At 45.0% G+C, this 20,734-nt stretch overlaps 1 protein-coding gene across 6 annotated transcripts in view; it reads left to right on the top strand.

Annotated features, from left to right (window-relative positions):
* Positions 1–8,187, top strand: part of LOC121580940 (cadherin-12-like) — a 52,782-nt gene extending 44,595 nt beyond the window's left edge. For all 6 annotated transcript variants that reach the window (XM_041896159.2, XM_041896155.2, XM_041896156.2 and 3 more), the window contains 6 exons: positions 767–1,020; positions 1,900–2,036; positions 3,091–3,212; positions 3,372–3,486; positions 6,281–6,532; positions 7,260–8,187. In XM_041896159.2, the coding sequence (XP_041752093.1) occupies positions 767–1,020; positions 1,900–2,036; positions 3,091–3,212; positions 3,372–3,486; positions 6,281–6,532; positions 7,260–7,780 (1,401 nt within the window). In that variant the 3' untranslated portion in view covers positions 7,781–8,187. The remainder of the gene's footprint in view (positions 1–766; positions 1,021–1,899; positions 2,037–3,090; positions 3,213–3,371; positions 3,487–6,280; positions 6,533–7,259) is intronic.
* The last annotated feature ends 12,547 nt before the right edge of the window (positions 8,188–20,734 follow it).

Genomic DNA, 20,734 nt, shown 5'->3' with positions numbered 1-20,734 from the left:
ATTCGGCGCATGTGACCAATAAAATTTGATTTGATTTGATTTGATTGCAGGAATTGTGTTCCCTGCAGGTAACGCTGAACAGTGCTTTTGGGATAGGATAGCACACATGCTGTGGTGTCTGTCCTTCTGCATCACCGGCCCAGTCCTGTTGTCTGTCTGGTTGTTATCCAGTCAGCAGGGTGGCTGCCATTTCCACAGATTACCAGATGTTTGGGTGCATGTGCCTCAGACAGGGACTGCTGTGTGTGTGTTGGCAGTGAGAACTGTTTTGTTGTAAACACTAACTAGGGACCCAGCTGAGTGAATGTAAGACAGTAATATAGGGTTAGAAAGCTGTTCTCAACGTGTCTTCCTGAAAATGTGTCAAAACCCAAGCATTCACTTTTCAATTCTCAAATTGCTTAAATGCTGAGACACTGAAGAACATGCATCTGTTTTGGTAAAAGCACATTGAAACCAACCCTTTTGGTTCATTTTAGATTAATCAATCTTGGTTGGTGCAGTTAATGGGCACATTTCTATATGAAAGTACTTAACTTCCGTGTCTGTTGAGCATATTAAACCGAACAGAGGTGTTAACAAACTGAACCAAGACAGTTATGACCCCCTAAGCTTTATATTTGACCATTGCACAGTATATTCAGTGTTCATGTAAAATGTTTGCTTTTCTTGAAGGTATTAATTCGATCATTCTATGTTGATTCATATTTCTGAATAATAAATGCATTTAACTTTGCTGATTACTCCTTCACTCATTATCTTTCAGCATCTCGACTACGAAAACAAAAAGTCGTACACCTTTAAAGTGGAGGCCTCCAACGCTCACCGGGACCCCCGGTTCCTCCACCTGGGCCCTTTCAAAGACATCGCCACAGTCAAGGTCAATGTGCTGGATGTGGACGAACCCCCTGTGTTCACTAAGACCTCTTACACCATAGATGTGTATGAGGACACTCCTGTGGGCACCATCATTGGATCAGTTACTGCACAGGACCTAGACGCAAGCAGCAGTGCAGTTAGGTACGTACTCATGCATATATATAATAAGTATTGTGTACCTACAGTATGTTTACTCAAAGATGAGATCCATCAAGGCTGGGGTTGAGAAATGGGTCCATCATGGGCTGAGTTACTTTACATTTGGGCACTTATGTCTGACACCTTAAACGGCAACAAAACCCACCTCTGCTCCTCAGAGGTATGAATGAACACTGACATCTACTATCACATTTGGCCTATTGTTTGTCTTCTTCTTCTAAATGTTTTTCAAGTACAGTTGACTTCCACTCTGTTGGTGTTGAGAGCGGGAACGTGAGACGCAGGACATCTCTTGCACAAGAACATCAAAATACTTTGTAGCCCAACTGTGTATTTTTGTTATCTATGAATATTTAACGGATTACTACAAATGGAGGAGGCAGTCATTCACCTTGCTTAAAAGGCAGTCTTCATGATGGCTGCTTAATATTTCAGAGCATTACATTTGTCATTGTTCTTTTGGGATATGGAACACTTAAATGTACTAAAACGCTGATCAGAACACAACCAGACTGCATCCCAAATGGCATCCTATTCCCTAGATAGTGCACTTATTTTGTCAAAAGAAGTGCACTATAAGGAATAGGGTGCCATTTGGGACAAATCCCCAGTCTCTACATGAAAATCAAATTATTATTATTCTGTGTAATGTTTCCTGTCATAGCCTTGGTCTTTATTTGATTAATCGTTCTGACATTTCTCCTTGGGAACCAATCAAATATTTATCTATCTCTATAGATCTATTACATAGAAAATGTATGTCAAGAATAGCTAAGCTGTATGTCTTGATTGAGAGATGCCGTGTGAGGTTGAAGGAATCATATGTATATGTTAATTATACATTTTCTGCATGTTTTGTAGGTACTCTATTGAGTGGAAGAGGCCTGTGGACAGCTGCTTTGACATTGATACTGTGGAAGGGACCATCTCCACCAACGAGATGTTGGACAGAGAGAGTAATAGGCAGCACAATATCTCTGTTGTGGCCAGTAAAGTTAGTAAGTATTGGGACGAAGGGTTAATATGTATATAATATATATTAATATCAGAGGAGGCTGTAGGTGGACGGGCTCACTGTAATGGCTGGACTGGAATTAATGGAATGGAGTCAAACACGTTGTTTCCATGTGCTTGATGTGTTTGGTAACATTTATTTATTCCATTCCAGCCATTACAACGAGCCAGTCCTCCTATAACTCCTTCCACCAGCCTCCTCTGGTTAATATAAATCCGCCTGGGGCCGTATTCACAAAGCCTCTCAGAGTAGAATTGTTGATCTAAGATCAGTTTAGCCTTTTAAATCACAATGAACAAGAAGGGGGCCCTGATCCTAGATCAGTAATCTCTGAGACACTTTGTGAATACTGGTCCTGGAGCAAATAACTTGGACAGTGTTTGCAGAAAGCAAGCCATTCAGTAATCTCCTACACACACAATGTTCCATACTTTTGGCACCATCTAGGGGAATTGACTGAAACGTACGGTAATGCAGACTGACAGATAAGATGAACTAATGCTATTTCTCCACTGAAACGGCAGCTTATTATATGGGAAGATTTTCAATTGAAATAAAAATAATCATTAGCATGATTAGCAAATCACACAATACAATCAACACATATGATTAATATCTTATAATTTGTCTGTGCTGACATTTGTTTTTCTATTAAAACATTTTGAATATTTTTCAATGACTATTTTTAAGTGTTACATTATTTAATTGTCAATTTCATATTGCTTGAATGAGGCCTGCAATTCCAAGTGCAAACAGAAAGTGTCACTGTTGCATCTTTTATCAAACTAGACTTAACATGTGCCCAATACATCATTACATTTTACATTTTAGTCATTTAGCAGACACTCTTATCCAGAGCGACTTACAGTTAGTAATACACCTCAATACTGTTTGTTTTACAAAGCAGTTCACACATGATGAGAGAAAGGACTTTTGCAATGCTCACTCATTTGTGATGCTCACTGAGGTCCACTGTGTGCATGATGTATTTATTATGTGTTGTATGTTGTATGTTACTGTTTTCTTTGATTCTGCAGACAAGCCTCTCCTATCCGACAAGGTCACAGTCACAGTCAATGTGTTGGATGTCAACGAGTTCCCTCCGGAGCTTGCCGTTCCCTTTGACACTTTTGTCTGTGAAAATGCAGAAGTAGGCCAGGCATGTACAGTTCCACTGTGAGAAAGGCTGTGTGCGTGCGTGGAGTGCTTGTGTGCACGTGTGCGTGTGTGTGAGAGAGAATGAAAGAGAATAATTGTGATAAATTGTTTCTCCACTTGGTTCTGGGCATATATTTGAAAGCTCTTTGTGCTTTGCCAGGTAATTCAGACCATCAGTGCTACGGACAAGGATCTTCCCGCTGTTGGACAGAGGTTCTTCTTCAAGTCCCCTAGGGAAATCAGAAACAGGAATTTCACTGTGAGAGACTTTGGAAGTAAGCCATATTTTTTCCCTCCAGAAAAGGGATAAAAGAGAGCAACAGAGATGGAGAGAGAGTAAAGGGGGGAGAGAGTGAGATAGAGAGAGAGACAGATAGAGGAAGAGAGGTGGAGAGAGAGTAAAGGGGGGAGAGAGTGAGATTGAGAGAGAGTGAGAGAGAGAGAGAGAGGTGGAGAGAGAGTAAAGGGGGGAGAGATTGAGAGAGAGAGAGAGAGGTGGAGAGAGAGAGAGAGAGAGGTGGAGAGAGAGTAAAGGGGGAGAGAGATTGAGAGAGAGAGAGAGAGGTGGAGAGAGAGAGAGAGAGAGAGTAAAGGGGGGAGAGATTGAGAGAGAGAGAGAGAGGAGAGAGAGAGAGAGAGAGAGAGAGAGAGAGAGAGAGAGAGAGAGAGAGAGAGAGAGAGAGAGAGAGAGAGAGGTGGAGAGAGAGTAAGGGGGGAGAGATTGAGAGAGAGAGAGAGACAGACAGAGGAAGAGAGGTGGAGAGAGAGTAAAGGGGGGAGAGAGTGAGATTGAGAGAGAGTGAGAGAGAGAGAGAGAGAGAGAGGGGAGAGAGAGTAGGGGAGAGATTGAGAGAGAGAGAGAGAGGTGAGAGAGAGAAAGGGGGAGAGGTGAGAGAGAGAGTGAGAGAGAGAGAGAGAGAGAGAGAGAGAGAGAGAGAGAGAGAGAGAGAGAGAGAGAGAGAGAGAGAGAGAGGTGGAGAGAGAGAGAGGTGGAGAGAGAGTAAAGGGGGGAGAGATTGAGAGAGAGAGAGAGAGAGAGAGAGAGAGAGAGGTGGAGAGAGAGTAAAGGGGGGAGAGATTGAGAGGGAGAGAGAGACAGACAGAGGAAGAGAGGTGGAGAGAGAGTAAAGGGGAGAGAGTGAGATTGAGAGAGAGTGAGAGAGAGAGAGAGAGAGAGGTGGAGAGAGAGTAAAGGGGGGAGAGATTGATAGAGAGAGAGAGAGAGAGAGAGAGAGAGAGAGAGAGAGAGAGAGAGAGAGAGAGAGGTGGAGAGAGAGTAAAGGGGGGAGAGATTGAGAGAGAGAGAGAGAGAGAGAGAGAGAGGTGGAGAGAGAGTAAAGGGGGGAGGGATTGAGAGAGAGAGAGAGAGAGAGAGAGAGGTGGAGAGAGAGTAAAGGGGGGAGAGATTGAGAAAGAGAGAGAGACAGACAGAGGAAGAGAGGTGGAGAGAGAGTAAAGGGGGGAGAGAGTGAGATTGAGAGAGAGTGAGAGAGAGAGAGAGAGAGGTGGAGAGAGAGAGAGAGAGAGAGAGAGAGAGAGAGAGAGAGAGAGAGAGAGAGAGAGAAATTGAATAGTTGTGGCATGTTCAGTAAGGATATTTTTGTAGAAAATGTCTGTATATAATAATAATATACAGAGACTATCTGTTATGATGCAGTGCCAGTGACTCACTGCAAATCTGTTTTCTTGATACTAGCTCCCTACAATATCCACTAACAATTGGTATTGAATGAATACATGTTTAGAGTTGTTGTCACAACCCAGGGGATGTCAGGCGCTGCAGCCCAACAAGCCCCCCAAAGGAAATTATCTAGAAAACAGCAACATTTTCTCTCAGCCTCATGGCAAAATGTGTAAAATAGCTTGAAATTAGCTATGAAACTGCACATTTCCTTTTTCGAAATATACTTTAAAATGACTCAAATCAAATCGAAACAGTGTAGAAATGATAATGGACCCAGATTCAAACAGTTTGTAGATTGTGCCCAGCTTGCTAATAATCATAGAAATGAAAGCTAGACATAGAAAATTCCCAAAACGATGGATAGAGGACTATTTTTTGCCAATTTTGACGCCAAGGAAATACAACAAATTGCCAATTTTGACACTGAGGAAATACAACAAATGTTCAATGCGACCCTCCGGACCTCATTGAAGACCAAATGCGGCCCCCGGGGCAAAATGAGTTTGACACCCCTGCCCTAAAGCCTTACCATCTCACCAGCCTCTGTTAGTTATGCGTTATTGTGTTAGAAAAATGCTATCAGGCCTGATACAGAGGGACAGCAGCGCTCATGGCATTCTCAGAAAACAGGCACAAGGTGTGCTTTAATGGCTCCTACCTTGTCAAGTGAGATCTTTGTCCAGCCATGCAGAGGGAAGGCTGTGCAAAGTCAGTTCACCACCACTATCCTGGTGCTGGAGAGGAGAGGAGGCAGGGCACATCTCGACACTTCGTCTCTGTATAGCCGTATAAACGCCAGGCCTGTGTTTGTTTCACAGAGCTGTGCATTGTGCTGCTGGCCCTATTTGTTTTCTTTTGTACATTCTAAGTGCACACCTTCACCTTATTTCAAATAAGGCGAAAAGCAAAAGCAGTAAAAGTGACATTTCAGATACAATTCAAGATCTCCCCTGAAGAAAAATCGGGCTTGATAAAGGTTGGGCTGAGACATAAGCAAATGCATGTAGCCCAAGACCGGCAGCGATGTAGATCTTTAGTACAGGTCCTATATTCCTCCTGGAACTAAGAGGATTAAGTAAGATGTATGTAGATGCATGTATGTACTCTCAGTTGCATCACAGGTGAACACTCTCTGATGGTCTTTCTGATTTTCAGACAACACTGCGGGGATCGTGACCAGTCAGACATATAGGATTCCAGTCAGACAATTAGAGTTAATGGTTAATGGACGTGTAGGGTTCCAGTCATGTAGGGTTAATGGTTGTCATTTGGTTTCCAGACAACACTGCGGGAATAGTGACCAAATGTCTAGGGTTCCAGGATTGATTTATTGAGTGATTGATTTGAGACATGTATGGTTAAAGATTGTGTCATTTGGTTTCCAGATAACACGGCAGAGATAGTGACCAAGCGTGTGGGGTTCCAGAGGCGGGTCCAGGAGTACTACTTGATGCCTGTGTTGGTGGAGGACAATGGGTACCCAGCCCAGAGCACTACCGGCACCCTCACAATCCGAGTGTGTGCCTGTGAGACTGACGGATCACTCCTGTCCTGCACGGCAGAGGCAGTCTTCCTACCAATGGGCCTCAGCACCGGGGCAGTGATGGCCATTTTACTGTGCATGGTCATACTTCTGGGTAAGTCCTGTCTATCATTCAGACTGCAATCCTGCTGCAGAAACACAGTATTTCTGAACTTTTCATCTGACACCTTCAGAATGAGAGTAATAATGATTGCCCCAAGACTCTGTAAATGCACATTATTATAATGTTAAAGTGTATAATTTTACACTAGGGGGAGCTGAAGTCCTAAAGTACAGTAATATCATTAAATGTATGTCACAATTTGAAAAATGGCCCTTGAAACAGTCCCATAATCATATTCATACTTATAGGTTGATTTAGCTCACTTATCTTGGTCTGGTCATTCACCCCTACTTTTTCCTACTAAAGTATAATCTCTTGCTGTTGCATAACACAGTGAGCACTTCAGTAGTATGGATTAGGCTGCTGTGCTGTATTCTCTACTGTCTGCCATTGGGAGGGAGGAAGACGGAGATGAAAGCCAGGTGAAACAGCCTTTCATCCTGTCTGAGTACTGCAATAGTGACAGATAGCATGTCAGAAATAGATCACGGCTGGCCTCAGGCTGTGATACTTTTACGTTATCCTGCTGAAAAAATAATGTCTGGAGAAAATAGGAAATTAGCTAATGGCTCCTAACACATGACATCCCACTGTCTCTCTTCCCACTACAGTACCTTGAAAGGCTCTTGAAAAGCACATCAATGTAAATTTTCACTGCAGTACAACTATGTATGTAAAAGATAACACACTCTGTGTGCTTGGTTCTTTTATGTTGTAGTGATCTTCGTACTCTATGTCGGCCTGAGACGGCAGAAGAAGAGAGAGACGTTGATGTCGTCCAAGGAGGACATCCGGGACAACGTGATCCACTACGATGACGAGGGGGGCGGCGAGGAGGACACCCACGCCTTCGACATGGGCACCCTGAGGAACACCAAGGCCATCAAGGAAAAAATGCTCCGCAGGGGCACAGGGTCAGAGGTCACCACCCAAACTGAGATCAATGAGTCGACCCCCACCACAGAGGGCAGCGCGGAAGTCATCAGGGACTACATCCACCAGCGTCTTCAGGAGAACCACCTGGGTTTCTCTGCTCCGCCGTATGACTCACTGGTCACGTATGCCTACGAGGGGGATGGGTCGGTGGCCGAGTCGCTAAGCTCCATCGAGTCATGGATGGCAGAAGGTGGAGAGGACTTCAAAAACCTCAGCGAGTGTGGGCCGCCCTTTAAAACTCTGGCGGGGATATTAGACAAAGACCAAGCAGATCCTCCCACGGCGGAAGTGGAGGAGAGCTGAGAGTACTTGTGAAGACAAGTATGGCAGAAAAGACTACTATTTTACTTTTATAGTAGATTTTTTAAAAAGACAATGGGAATAAAATCAAGCCTTTCAGTTAAGTTTTGATCATATTTTGTGGTGGTTGTTATTGTTATTCATTTAGAAGGCAGAACATTTGAAATGTGTTATTAAAATAAACTTGATAAGCCTCTCAAAGTGCCTCAGGAACTGTTCTGTTTTCATCCAACTAAACGTTTTTGTCCGAATAACCAGTCTACAAAATGTATTTTATAAAAAGTATATTTAAAAGAGCCCCCTTCATCCATGCTCACACAATTGTGCTAAACTTGGCCTTTAGACAATAAACCTTCAAAAGCATGCAATTGTGAACTACAGTACTGTACAATAAACTTAATAAAACCCTTTTCCTTGGTTTCTGATGACCTAGCTCAAATTGAAGGCAGTGCAATAGGCAAATTGTTTCTGTCGAAAACAAGACCCAACCAATGGGACTTGTTTGCCTTTTTCGTCAGTGAGGAGCTACACGTTATCATCCCCTTCTATTCTTGTCAAATTAAATGTCAAGTGATTTTTAAATGTCAACTGCAGTGGCATCTTTTATTGTTAAGCGATTATTGCGTTAATCCTGTTAAAGACCATGCAGATAAGACGATATCTGGATAAATACAAGCTTTCTAGTTAAACATACTCAAACTGCATTAAGCAGTCAGATGTTTACATCTCGTACATTTACTTTACAGCAAGTCAACAGGGTAAGATCAGACAGTTTCAGTGCATAATTTGATTTGTTCATCTACTGTACAGTATGTTTAACCTTTTCAATGTAGGCCTGTGTTGATCTACCTAAACGCATACATTAACAGAACATCATGTTTCCTTTTGAGTTTTGTTTCATAGCATCTCCCATGTTGTTATAATACCAAACACACACTCCTTGAGTAGGCAAGTGATAAACAGTTGATTATTTTTCTAACATGCATTAGCATGTGTTTAATTTGTTAAAGTAAGCAAATAGATTGTGAACCTACACAGTGTACAAAACATTAGGAACACCTTCCAAATGTTTAGTTGCACCCTTTTTAGCCCTCAGAACAGCCTCAATTAGTCGGTGCATGGACTACAAGGTGTCGAAAGCGTTCTACAGGGATGCTGGCCCATGTTGACTCTAATGCTTCCCACAGTTGTGTCAAGTTGGCTGGATGTCCTTTGGGTGGTGGGTCATTCTTGATACACACGGGAAACTGTTGAGCATGAAAAATCAGCAGCATTGCAGTTCTTGACACACGCCAGTCACGTACTACCCCGTTCAAAGACACATACATATTTTGTCTTGCCCATTCACCCTTTGAATGGTATACATACACAATCCATGTCTCAAATGTCTGAAGACTTAAAAATCCTTCTTTAACCTGTCTCCTCCCCTTCATCTACACTGATTGAAATGGATTTAACAGGCAACATCAATAAGGGATCAGATCTTTCACCTGGATTCACCTGGTCAGTCTATGTCAGGGTTCTTCAATTCCGGTCCTGGAGGGCCGAAACACCTCTGTTTTTCATCCTCTCCTTCTAATCAGGGGCTAATTCAGACATGGGACACCAGGTGAGTGCAATTAACTACCAGGTAGAAATAAAAAACAGAAGTGTTTCGGCCCTCCAGGACCGGAATTGAAGAACCCTGGTCTATGTCATGGAAAGAGGAGGTGTTCCTAATGTTTTGTGCATTAGTCACACCTTGAAGGTGACATAAAACGATTTACGGTAATCCCTTTTTTATTGTGCTGGTAAAAGCAAGATGGATGATTTGTAAGTGTGTGGCTCAACAAAAATCCAATATCCACACACAGCGTATTTATTCTACTCCCAGAGAGCAACATGACATGTTGACCCTAATCAACATTTCATCAAACTAAATCACTGTTATGTTATTCACATATACAGCAGTAACCCACAGCCCCCAGGCCAGAGGCACCCACACCTCTAGAAGTGAGAACATGGATGAAGACATCATCATCAGGCTGCTGAGCTACCGGTACCCCACACTGCATAACATTATGTTCCTTGCTCACATGCTGGGGACTAAATTGACCATTCTAATTCAGTGCAAAGACATTGACTGTGGCTATTTTAGAAAATCCACTTTTCCCCAACACTATACCACGAGCAGAGGTCTAGAATTACTTTGTTTTATTCAGGCAGTTGAAATTGCATTTTCTGAGGAATTCCCTTCTCTATGCTTAAATGGATAGATCATAAAAAGTTCCTCTTTGATGCATCCTCCAAGATCCTAATTACATATGTGCTTTCTTTCTCTTTCTCCACTTGTTGGCAAACTGTCATTTCCATTGCATAACAAGCACAACATCAACATTCTTATTTTAACTACATAGCTTTATGAGAATAATTATGGAAATCAGGGGCTGGATCTTGGCACCTTAAAGTTATCTTGTGAAGATGACTATCGCATGTTGACTCAATTTAGAGCTGTGAGATATACGGTTAATTGGGGGGGAAAGCTGTGTATCTCTTGGGGTTCCTACTTTTTAATACTTAATTTCCACATGGATAATTCACTATCTGATAACATATCTGGAAATACTGCAGCCTTAAATATATGAACAGTTGTGTAATATCTTAGTGCTGTAAGTATTTGTAATTGTTAATGCTATTTCATAAACTGAAGAACCCTTCAATACTCCTTCAAGGTTATTTTCAGAGATTTCAACTAATAATGATTACATTCAGGTCAAATCATGTTACTCTACTGTATTAGATTTTTGAACAAAAATGATGACCCAGACAAGACATTGATTAAGTGCTTTTAGATGTGCATATGCTACAGTACACATACACAGTAGCCTATACTCCCATTAAAATCCTTTCCCCATTCTTCTGCCAACTAGGCTACACAAGCAGCCTACAATGAATCTGCATACAACACAAGTCAAGTATATAATTTGTAGCTTCAAGGGGGAAGTATTGTACTTTGTCGAGACAAAAAAGGGCGAATGATAAACCACCTCAGTTTGAAAAACAGGATTTAGAAAATGTATTGATGTGCCTTCTTTTGATTTGTTATGTATTCATGGAGGTAGCAGAGGAAGTCAGACTCAAGTGAAAATAAAACAAACCGGAGACAATCATAGCCTCTTAAGGATCAATTTTCGCCTAAAATACCCAAATCTAACTGCCTGTAGCTCAGGACCTGACGCGAGGACATGCATATTCTTGGTATCATTTGAAAGGAAACACTTTGAAGTTTGTGGAAATGTGAAATTAATTTAGGAGAATATAACACATTAGATCTGGTAAAAGATAATACAAACAAATAAACATGCCTTTTCAGTTTTTTGTTGCATCAGCTTTGAAAGGCCAGAGAGTGATGTAGGAATCTAGGTGTAATTTAGATTTTGTCCACAAGATGGGAGCATTGTGTGTGCAACGTTTCAGACTGATCCAGTGAAGGACTACATCGCTACACAATATTTTGTATCAAGTCTGCCAGGAGTTTTCCAAAATGTTCCAAATTGGTCAATTTATACATTTTAATATGAATATAAAAATGGATTTTATCTAACAAAACTATGCCACATTTTATCTCTGGGACCCTCGGGATGACAAATCAGAGCAAGATTACTGAATGTAAGAACATTATTTACCTTCGGAGGTGAATGTATCAAACCAGTTGCCGTGACAAAAGTGTTTTGTTGTTGTGCACTATCCTCAAACAATAGCATGGTATGTTTTAGCTGTAATAGCTACTGTAAATTGGACACTGCAGTTGGATTAAAAATCATTTCAGATTTCTGCCCATATAAGACATGTCTATGTCCCGGAAAGTTGGCTGTTGTTTACAACGCCATTCTAGTCACATATCGCATATTGAGCAGCAACCGTCCCGGTTTAGGGACACCGACCCTGTAGAGGATAGTAATGTGTTTTACTCCTGCTGTTTTCAACCACCTTTAGCTTGTTCATGGGTAAACAATTATGAAGAGCGTGAGACGCATCAATGTTTGCATGGGCTTATTATTATACTTATCTACATTTCTACGTGACCTGAAGGCACATAGTGGGGAGTTACATTCTGTTTTGTATCAAACGGTGAAGGATTTCAAGACTATTTTCCCCAAGGAAGACTACCGTATTCCCTAATGAAGGTGCCAGTCAGTCCCCTTCCCACCCTTTGCATTGTAAATTGATTTTTCTAGATGCTCATATGCATAAATTTGAGCGGTCTCAATGTTATACATGCTGCAGTTTTTTTTTGGGGGGGGGGAGATGGGGAATACAGTGTGTGTGTCACTCTGCCAAATGTCTAATTGGTGTAATGTAATCCAATCAGTACAGTAGCAGCAGCCTTATATTGATTGTCTTGTTAAATCGAGTCCTATTACAGTTTTTTTTATTCGCTTTGGGACTATTTTCACAAGTATGTGGTGAATTTAAAAAAACTCTTAGTACAAACTGGAAACACTTGTAACGCAGCCAGTCTTACATCCAAAACCTTTAATTGTGCATTCATTTTGTTTGTAGACATATTTCACCACACAACCATTGATCCAAAATATAAGTTTAATGTGAAATATAATAACTACATTGGTTTAATACTACATTGGTTTAATCACCAAAACACAACATAATGATACTGTGTCTTCTCATTTTAGTTATTTTAATAACCAGCTAATCCAATAGCAAAACATGTTTCAAAATTGCCCTTTGAATACAGTACTGTAACTTACAGTACATTACACTGTTTTCACATTAGGCAATACACTTGCACTACCCATTAAAAATGAGTGAACTTCAAATTTCCATAATGTCTATCCCATGTGTGATCAAAGGTATTATCATCTTTCACAGTGTAATGAAACTAAGGAAATTAAAGAAACATAATATTTAGCAGGCACTAGTTTGCATCAAGCCTGTCTTGAGCATTTGGCCATAGGTTCTCATCAGAATCGGAGTAAATATCTTCATTGTTCATGCACCTGGAGAAAAACGTTTTGGTATGTCGAAGCCATGCCTGACATACAGTAGGTCTGGATTGAAATAATTGCATGCGTCATCCATGGCCTGAAGGAGGGTGGTAAGCACATGCGGATGGCAATCATACATCTTCCACCTGTATTGTAATCGTGTGTTGTATTTTACAGTGTTGTACATATGGATTGTAGTGGACCTGTATGTGGTTCAGTTCATAAGAGCATGCCACAAGCAACACCAGAGTTGTGGGTTCAATTCCCACTGGGGTCACATACCAAAATGTGTGGACTGTTCGCCATTTTGGATAAAAGTGTCTGCTATGTAAACTGCATATATTACGGTATTACAGTACTGTATGGCCAATGACATTTTTGCAAAGCAGTATGAACTGATTTGATTTGTTACATACAATACATATCTGATCTTGTCATTATCCGTTTTTTTTTACTTACTGTGAAGTAAAATCATAATAGTAATCATCATAGTAGTACATTCAAGTATATAAATCATACTTTTTATGTTTTTACTTTACAGGCATATATTTTCATTATGTACACTGAACAAAAATATAAACGCAACATGCAACAATTTTAAAGATTTTACTGAGTTACAGTTCATATAAGAAAATCAGTCTATTGAAATAAATAAATTAGGGCCTAATCTATGGATTTCACATGATTGGTCAGATATACCTTAAAAGAAAGGTAGGGGCGTGGATCAGAAAACCAGTCAATATCTGGTGTGACCACCATTTGCCTCATGCAGAGTGACACATTTCCTTCGCATAGAATTGATCAGGCTGTTGATTGTGGCCTGTGGAAGGTTGTCCCACTCCTCTTCAATGGCTGTGCGAAGTTGCGGGAACTGGAACATCATGTCATACACTTCGATCCAGAGCATCCCAAACATTCTCAATGGGTGACTGGTGATTATGCAAGCCATTGAAGAACTGGGACATTATCAGCTTCCAGGAATTGTGTACAGATCCTTGCGACATGGGGCGTGCATTCTCATGCTGAAACATGAGGTGATGGCGGTGGATGAATGGCACGACAATGGTCCTCAGGATCTCGTCATGGTACAGTATCTCTGTGCATTTAAATTGCCATTGATAAAATGCTATTGTGTTCATTGTCCGTAGCTTAAGCCTGCCCATAAAATAACCCCACCGCCATCATGGGACACTCTGTTCACAATGTTGACACCTGCAAACCGCTCACCCACAACGCCATACATGCTGTCTGCCATCTGCCCGGTACAATTGAAACCGGGATTCATCTGTGAAGAGCACACTTCTCTAGCATGCCAGTGGCCATCAAAGTTGAGCATTTGCCCACTGAAGTCGGTTATGACGCTGAATTGCATTCAGGTCAAGACCCTGGTGAGGATGACGAGCACGCAGATGAGTTTCCCTGAGACGGTTTCTGACAGTTTGTGCAGAAATTCTTCAGTTGTGCAAACCCACAGTTTAATCAGCTGTCCGGGTGGCTGGTGTCAGACCATCCCGCAGGTGAGGATGCCGGATGTGGAGGTCCTGGGCTGGTGTGGTTACACATGGTCTACGGTTGTGAGACCGGTTGGACGTACTGCCAACTTCTCTAAAATGACATTGGAGGTGGCTTATGGTAGAGAAATGAACATTACATTTTCTGGCACCAGCTCTGGTGGACATTCCTGCAGTCAGCATGCCAATTGCACACTACCTCAAAACTTGAGACATCTGTGGCATTGTGTTGTGTGACAAAACTGCACATTTAGAGTGGCCTTTTATTGTCCCCAGCACAAGGTGCACCTGTGTAATGATCATGCTGTTTAATGGATTATCTTGGCAAAGGAGAAATGTTCACTAACAGGCTAGAAAAACAAATTTGTGTGCCAAATCTGTCACGGTTTACTAAGCCCGAACCCAGAAGCAGACCAGGACAAGGTACGTTGAGAGAAAGGTGAGTGTTTATTTAATCGATTCCGAGTGAGGCTGAATAATCCAGGGAACAGAGCGGGTGGCGTGGATGGGTTGTTGAGGGTGCAGTGGTTGGTCCGGTACTGGCTCGGCAGCCGCCGACCATCAGGCAGAGGTTGGGTGAAGGTTCCGGGTGAGAGACTGCAGACAGAACAAAAACGGAGGTCAGTACACAGCAAGTCACAAGGTGCAAAACAACAAAACTAACACTAATGGCTCAGAGGCTGATACGCTGACAAACATACTGTTCATAGCTAACGATCCGGCAGGAACTGGATGTTAGGCCAGAGCCTAAGAAGGGTGATGATCAGGACCAGGTGTGCAGATTGCTGATGGGATGCAGGTGCGGAAAACAAGAGCGCTCCCCGGGAGCGTTCCCGAACCCTCGGGAAACTGGAGATTACGAACAGGAACACTAGTCACCAGCCAGGACCCGACTCAGACAGCCGGGATCGTTACAGTACCCCCCCTCCGACGAACGCCACCGGGCGGACTCCCCGGAGCGCCAGGATGGAGGCGGTAGAAGTCACTGATGAGGTCCGCATCTAGGACCTGTCGCCGCGGAATCCAACTCCTCTCTTCAGGGCCATACCCCTCCCAGTCCACGAGATACTGGAAACCCCGGCCCCGCCGTCTGGAATCCATGATGCGACGCACCGTGTAGGCAGGACCACCTCCGATCATCCGAGGAGGAGGAGGAGGAGGCGGAGGAGGCAACAGAGGACTGAGGAAGACAGGCTTGAGGCAGGAGACATGAAAGGTGGGATGGACTCTGAGCGTCCTCGGTAGTTTGAGTCGAACTGCCACTGGATTGATCACCTTCTCCACCACAAACGGACCAATAAACTTCGGTAACAACTTCCTAGACTCAGTCCGTAACGGAAGATCCCGTGTGGCCAACCAAACCCTATCTCCGATGGTATAGGTGGGAGCGGGGATCCGGCGACGATTCGCCTGGAGCTGATACCGGTCCGAAACTCTAAGGAGTGCCTTTCTGGCCCGATGCCAGGTCCGGTGGCAACAGCGAATATGGGCCTGAACAGAAGGCACTGAGAGCTCCTTCTCCTGAGAAGGAAACAGGGGAGGTTGGTAGCCATACAGGCACTGGAAGGGAGACATCCCAGTGGCAGATGTAGGAAGAGTATTGTGGGCATACTCAACCCAAGGCAACTGAGAGACCCAGGAGGTGGGGTTGGAAGAGACCAGACAGCGTAGCGTGGATTCCATCTTCTGGTTGGCTCTCTCCGCCTGACCATTGGATTGGGGGTGAAAACCAGATGTGAGACTGACTGTAGCTCCAATGGCCAAACAGAAGGACTTCCAGACAGCAGAGGTAAACTGAGGGCCACGGTCGGAAACGATATCACTGGGCAAACCGTGGACCCTGAAAACCTCCCTAACCAGGATCTCGGACGTCTCCGAGGCAGAGGGAAGCTTGGCAATAGGCACAAAGTGGGCGAACTTGCTGAATCTGTCCACGAGTAGTCAGAACGACCGTGTTCCCCTCAGAAGCGGGCAACCCAGTGACGAAGTCCAGGGCCAGATGCGACCATGGTCGCGGGGAATAGGAAGGGGGTGAAGTAGTCCAGAGCTGGGCCGATTGGTACTCTTATTCTGCACACACACTGGACAGGCAGCAACAAAACCCCGAGTATCCTCGGCCATGGCAGGCCACCAAAAACGTCTGCGAAGAAACGCCATTGTCCGAGCCACGCCAGGGTGACAAGCCATCTTGCTGGCGTGGGACCATTTGAGGACAGCAGGACGAACCGACTCAGGCACAAACAACCGACCGGGTGGACCGTTACCGGGACCGGGCTGAGTCCGAAGGGGCCGCCAGCACCTCCTCCTCAATCTTCCACATAACTGCTCCCACGACGCAGTTCCGGGGGAGGATTGTCTCGGTCTTGGACCCACTCTCCTCCGTCTTGGAGAACATCCGGGACAAGGCGTCCGCCTTGCCGTTCTTAGATCCAGGTCGGAACGTCAGGGCAAACTTGAATCGTCCGAAAAACAACGCCCACCTGGCCTGGACGGGGAGTTGAGACGTTTAGCCGATTGCACGTAAGCAAGATTCTTGTGGTCAGTCCAGACAATAAACGGTTGCTCCGCCCCCTCCAACCAGTGGCGCCACTCCTCCAAGGCAAGTTTCACCGCGAGAAGCTCCCGGTTACCCACATCGTAATTCCTCTCCGCAGGCGAAAGGCGACGAGTAGTAGGCGCAGGGATGGAGTTTACTGTCCGTGGAGCATCGCTGCGACAGGATGGCGCCAACTCCCACATCAGACGCGTCCACTTCAACGACGAACTGACGGGCCGTGTCCGGTTGAGAGAGAATCGGTGCGTTGGTGAATCGCCTCTTCAAATCCAGAAACGCTCGATCCGCCTCCGGATTCCACTTGAAGGTCCTGATACTGGAAGTCAAGGCAGTTAACGGAGCGGCCACACGGCTGTAATCCCGGATGAATCTGCGGTAGAAATTCGCAAACCCCAAAAATCTCTGGAGCTGCAATCTCGTACCGGGCTGGGCCCATTCCAGAACCGCTCTAACCTTCTCCTGGTCCATCCTAATCTCTCCCCTGGAGATGATGTACCCGAGAAAGGATGTCGTGTGGGCGTGAAACTCGCACTTCTCGGCCTTCACGAACAGGCGATTCTCCAACAATCGCTGCAGAACCTGCCGGACATGCTGGACGTGGTCGGAAGGTTCCTTCGAGAAGATCAGAATGTCATCCAGGTAAACAAACACAAAGAGACCGATCATATCTCTCAGGACGTCGTTCACCATACTCTGGAATACCGCTGGAGCATTGGTCAGTCCAAACGGCATCACCTGATACTCGAAGTGACCCATCGGTGTATTGAAACCCGTCAACCACTCGTCCCCCTCTCTGATCCGGACCAGGTGATACGCATTGCGTAGGTCTAGCTTGGTGAACACCGTAGCACCCTGTAAGGAGTCGAAGGCAGAACTCATCAAGGGCAGGGGATACTTGTTCTTGACCGTGATGTCATTCAACCCCCCGATAATCAATACACGGTCGAAGCGAACCATCCTTCTTACCCACAAAGAAGAATCCTGCCCCCAGGGGTGATGACGAGGACGAACGAGACCAGCAGCTAGGGACTCCTTGATGTAGGTCTCCAACGCCTCACGTTCAGGTCGGGAGATACTGTATAACCTTCCCTTGGGGTAGACAGCTCCAGGGACCAGGTTGATGGCACAATCATATGGTCGGTGGGGAGGGAGTGACAGAGCCTTCTGCTTACTGAAAACTTCCCCAAATCGTGATATGTCTCGGGAACCAGGGACAAATCTGGGGTTTAGCCTCAATCACCTGACTGGGAACCGAATGGGGGCAGGCAGTCTTGAGACAGTTAGCATGACAATCAAGGCTCCAACTCGTTACCTTGCCCGTCACCCAATCGAACGTGGGATTGTGTTCCTTCAGCCAGGGGTATCCAAGGACCAGAGGAACATGGGAAGACGGCAGAATGAAGAATGAAATCATCTCAGAATGATTCCCCGACAACCGCATCTTAACCGGTTCAGTCCTCATCGTGATACGTGCCAGACTACTGCCGTTCAGAGTGGTCGCTTCAATGGCTTCCGGCAATTGCTCCTTGGAAAGCCCCAGCTGTTCCACCAACTTCGGCATCAAGAAAGCTTCCATCGGCACCTGAATCGATAAAGGCGTTAAGCGCTAAGCTCTGATTCCTGTTCACAAGGGTAGCCGGGAAACGGGGTCTGACAGAGGTACTGAGAGGTTGAAACTGGCTCGCTAAAAGTCCTCCCAACTTTAGCGAGCCGGGCAGTTTGACGACCGCCGGGAACAAGTGGAGATGTAATGTCCCGAGCTACCACAGTAGAGGCAGCAGTTGGTCTTACGTCTATGTTGACGCTCCTCCTTGGTTAACCCGTGCCGCCCCACTTGCATGGGTTCAGAATCGGGAGAGAGGACCTCTCCACTAATCCATTGTGGTGGAGAATGATCGACGTGTTCTGGTCCCCACCCGACCCGACTGGGAACTGAGAAGCTGATCGATTGGACCGGACCCCATTGCTTCTCCCTCCTTCGCTCCCGGACTCGATTATCCACCCGAATAGACAAGGCTACCAAGCTGTCCAGGTCACTAGGCTCCGGATAGGAGATCAACTCATCCTTGAGCTGCTCCGACAGACCCTGGTAAAAGGCCGCTTGCAGAGACTCCTCGTTCCACCCACTCTCCACAGCCAACGTCTTGAACTCGATCACGAAGTCGGCCACGCTGCGAGTTCCTTGGCGAAGCGAAAACAGGCGCCTAGCTGCGTCCCTCCCTCGGACGGAATGGTCGAAGAGCTTCCCTCATCTCGGCCGTGAACCCCTGGTATGAAGCCATGCAGGGATCCTGTCGTTCCCAAACGGCTGAAGCCCACTCCAGCGCTCGACCACGCAGCAACTCAATCACAAAGGCTATCCTAGCCTTGTCTGTGGCATAAGAGTAGGGCTGTAGATCGAACACTAATCCACACTGCATAAGGAAGGAACGGCATCTTCCCAGCTCCCCCTCATATTTATCCGGCGTCGGAACCTTTGGCTCACGGATGGACACAGCTTCAGAAGCGGCAGGCGAGATGGGTGAAACCGGTAGTGGATCCTCCACCGGACACTTGCGTTGGTTCTGGACCTCCGTCAGACCGGTAGAAAGGTTCCGAACTGACAACGCGATCTCCTGTAGTACCGTGCTATGATGGCCCAACATCTTCTCCTGCTGGGTAATAGCATGGCGAACAGAGTCCAGGTCCGCTGGGTTCATTACTGGCCGGATCGTTCTGTCACGGTTTACTAAGCCCGAACCCAGAAGCAGACCAGGACAAGGTACGTTGAGAGAAAGGTGAGTGTTTATTTAATCGATTCCGAGTGAGGCTGAATAATCCAGGGAACAGAGCGGGTGGCGTGGATGGGTTGTTGAGGGTGCAGTGGTTGGTCCGGTACTGGCTCGGCAGCCGCCGACCATCAGGCAGAGGTTGGGTGAAGGTTCCGGGTGAGAGACTGCAGACAGAACAAAAACGGAGGTCAGTACACAGCAAGTCACAAGGTGCAAAACAACAAAACTAACACTAATGGCTCAGAGGCTGATACGCTGACAAACATACTGTTCATAGCTAACGATCCGGCAGGAACTGGATGTTAGGCCAGAGCCTAAGAAGGGTGATGATCAGGACCAGGTGTGCAGATTGCTGATGGGATGCAGGTGCGGAAAACAAGAGCGCTCCCCGGAGCGTTCCCGAACCCTCGGGAAACTGGAGATTACGAACAGGAACACTAGTCACCAGCCAGGACCCGACTCAGACAGCCGGGATCGTTACAAAATCTGAGAGAAATAAGCTTTTTGTGCTATGGAAAATTGGAAACATGGGACCAAAACTTTACATGTTGAGTTTATATTTTTGTTCTGTGTAGTTCTCCAAATCTTTAGTAGACAAACAAGCTTACATGTAAAATCTACAGGTTTACAAAACGTTTAAGTGATCATCAATTAAGAGCAGTCGGATTAAGTAATAGTAAAATGTATTTTAACAAAAGAGAAGAGAATCATATCAAAGTAATGTGAGCATTTCATTTTGAAAGGCAATTACTTCATATGAACATGAATTGCAATGTGAAACATGTACAGTATTTCTAGATGACTGTATGTTTTTTGTGTTGTACTTAGTCAACTGCCTTTTCGGTGAAAATGTACCACATACTTGTGAAAATTGCACTGAAGCGATAAAAAAAACAGTATTTTCCGTCAGACCCAATTGATTACACAACAGTAGTGGGAGTGCAAGAGCACAGCAGAGTCTGTCTGTGTGTGTGTGTGTGCGTGCATGCGTGCGTGTGTGTGTGTGTGTGTGTGTGTGTGTGTGTGTGGGGGGGGTTAGAGAGAGGGACAGAGAGAGAGAAAAATAGAGCAAGAGAGAGGAGCGAGGGGGGACAAGAAAGAAAGAGAGGGAGAGGGGAACCGAGAGCAAGAGGGAG

The sequence above is a fragment of the Coregonus clupeaformis genome, chromosome 14 (assembly GCF_020615455.1).
Source record: "Coregonus clupeaformis isolate EN_2021a chromosome 14, ASM2061545v1, whole genome shotgun sequence".
NCBI classification, from domain to species: domain Eukaryota; kingdom Metazoa; phylum Chordata; class Actinopteri; order Salmoniformes; family Salmonidae; genus Coregonus; species Coregonus clupeaformis.
Note: the sequence above shows the minus strand (reverse complement) of the source record. Positions and strands in the feature narration are given on the sequence as shown.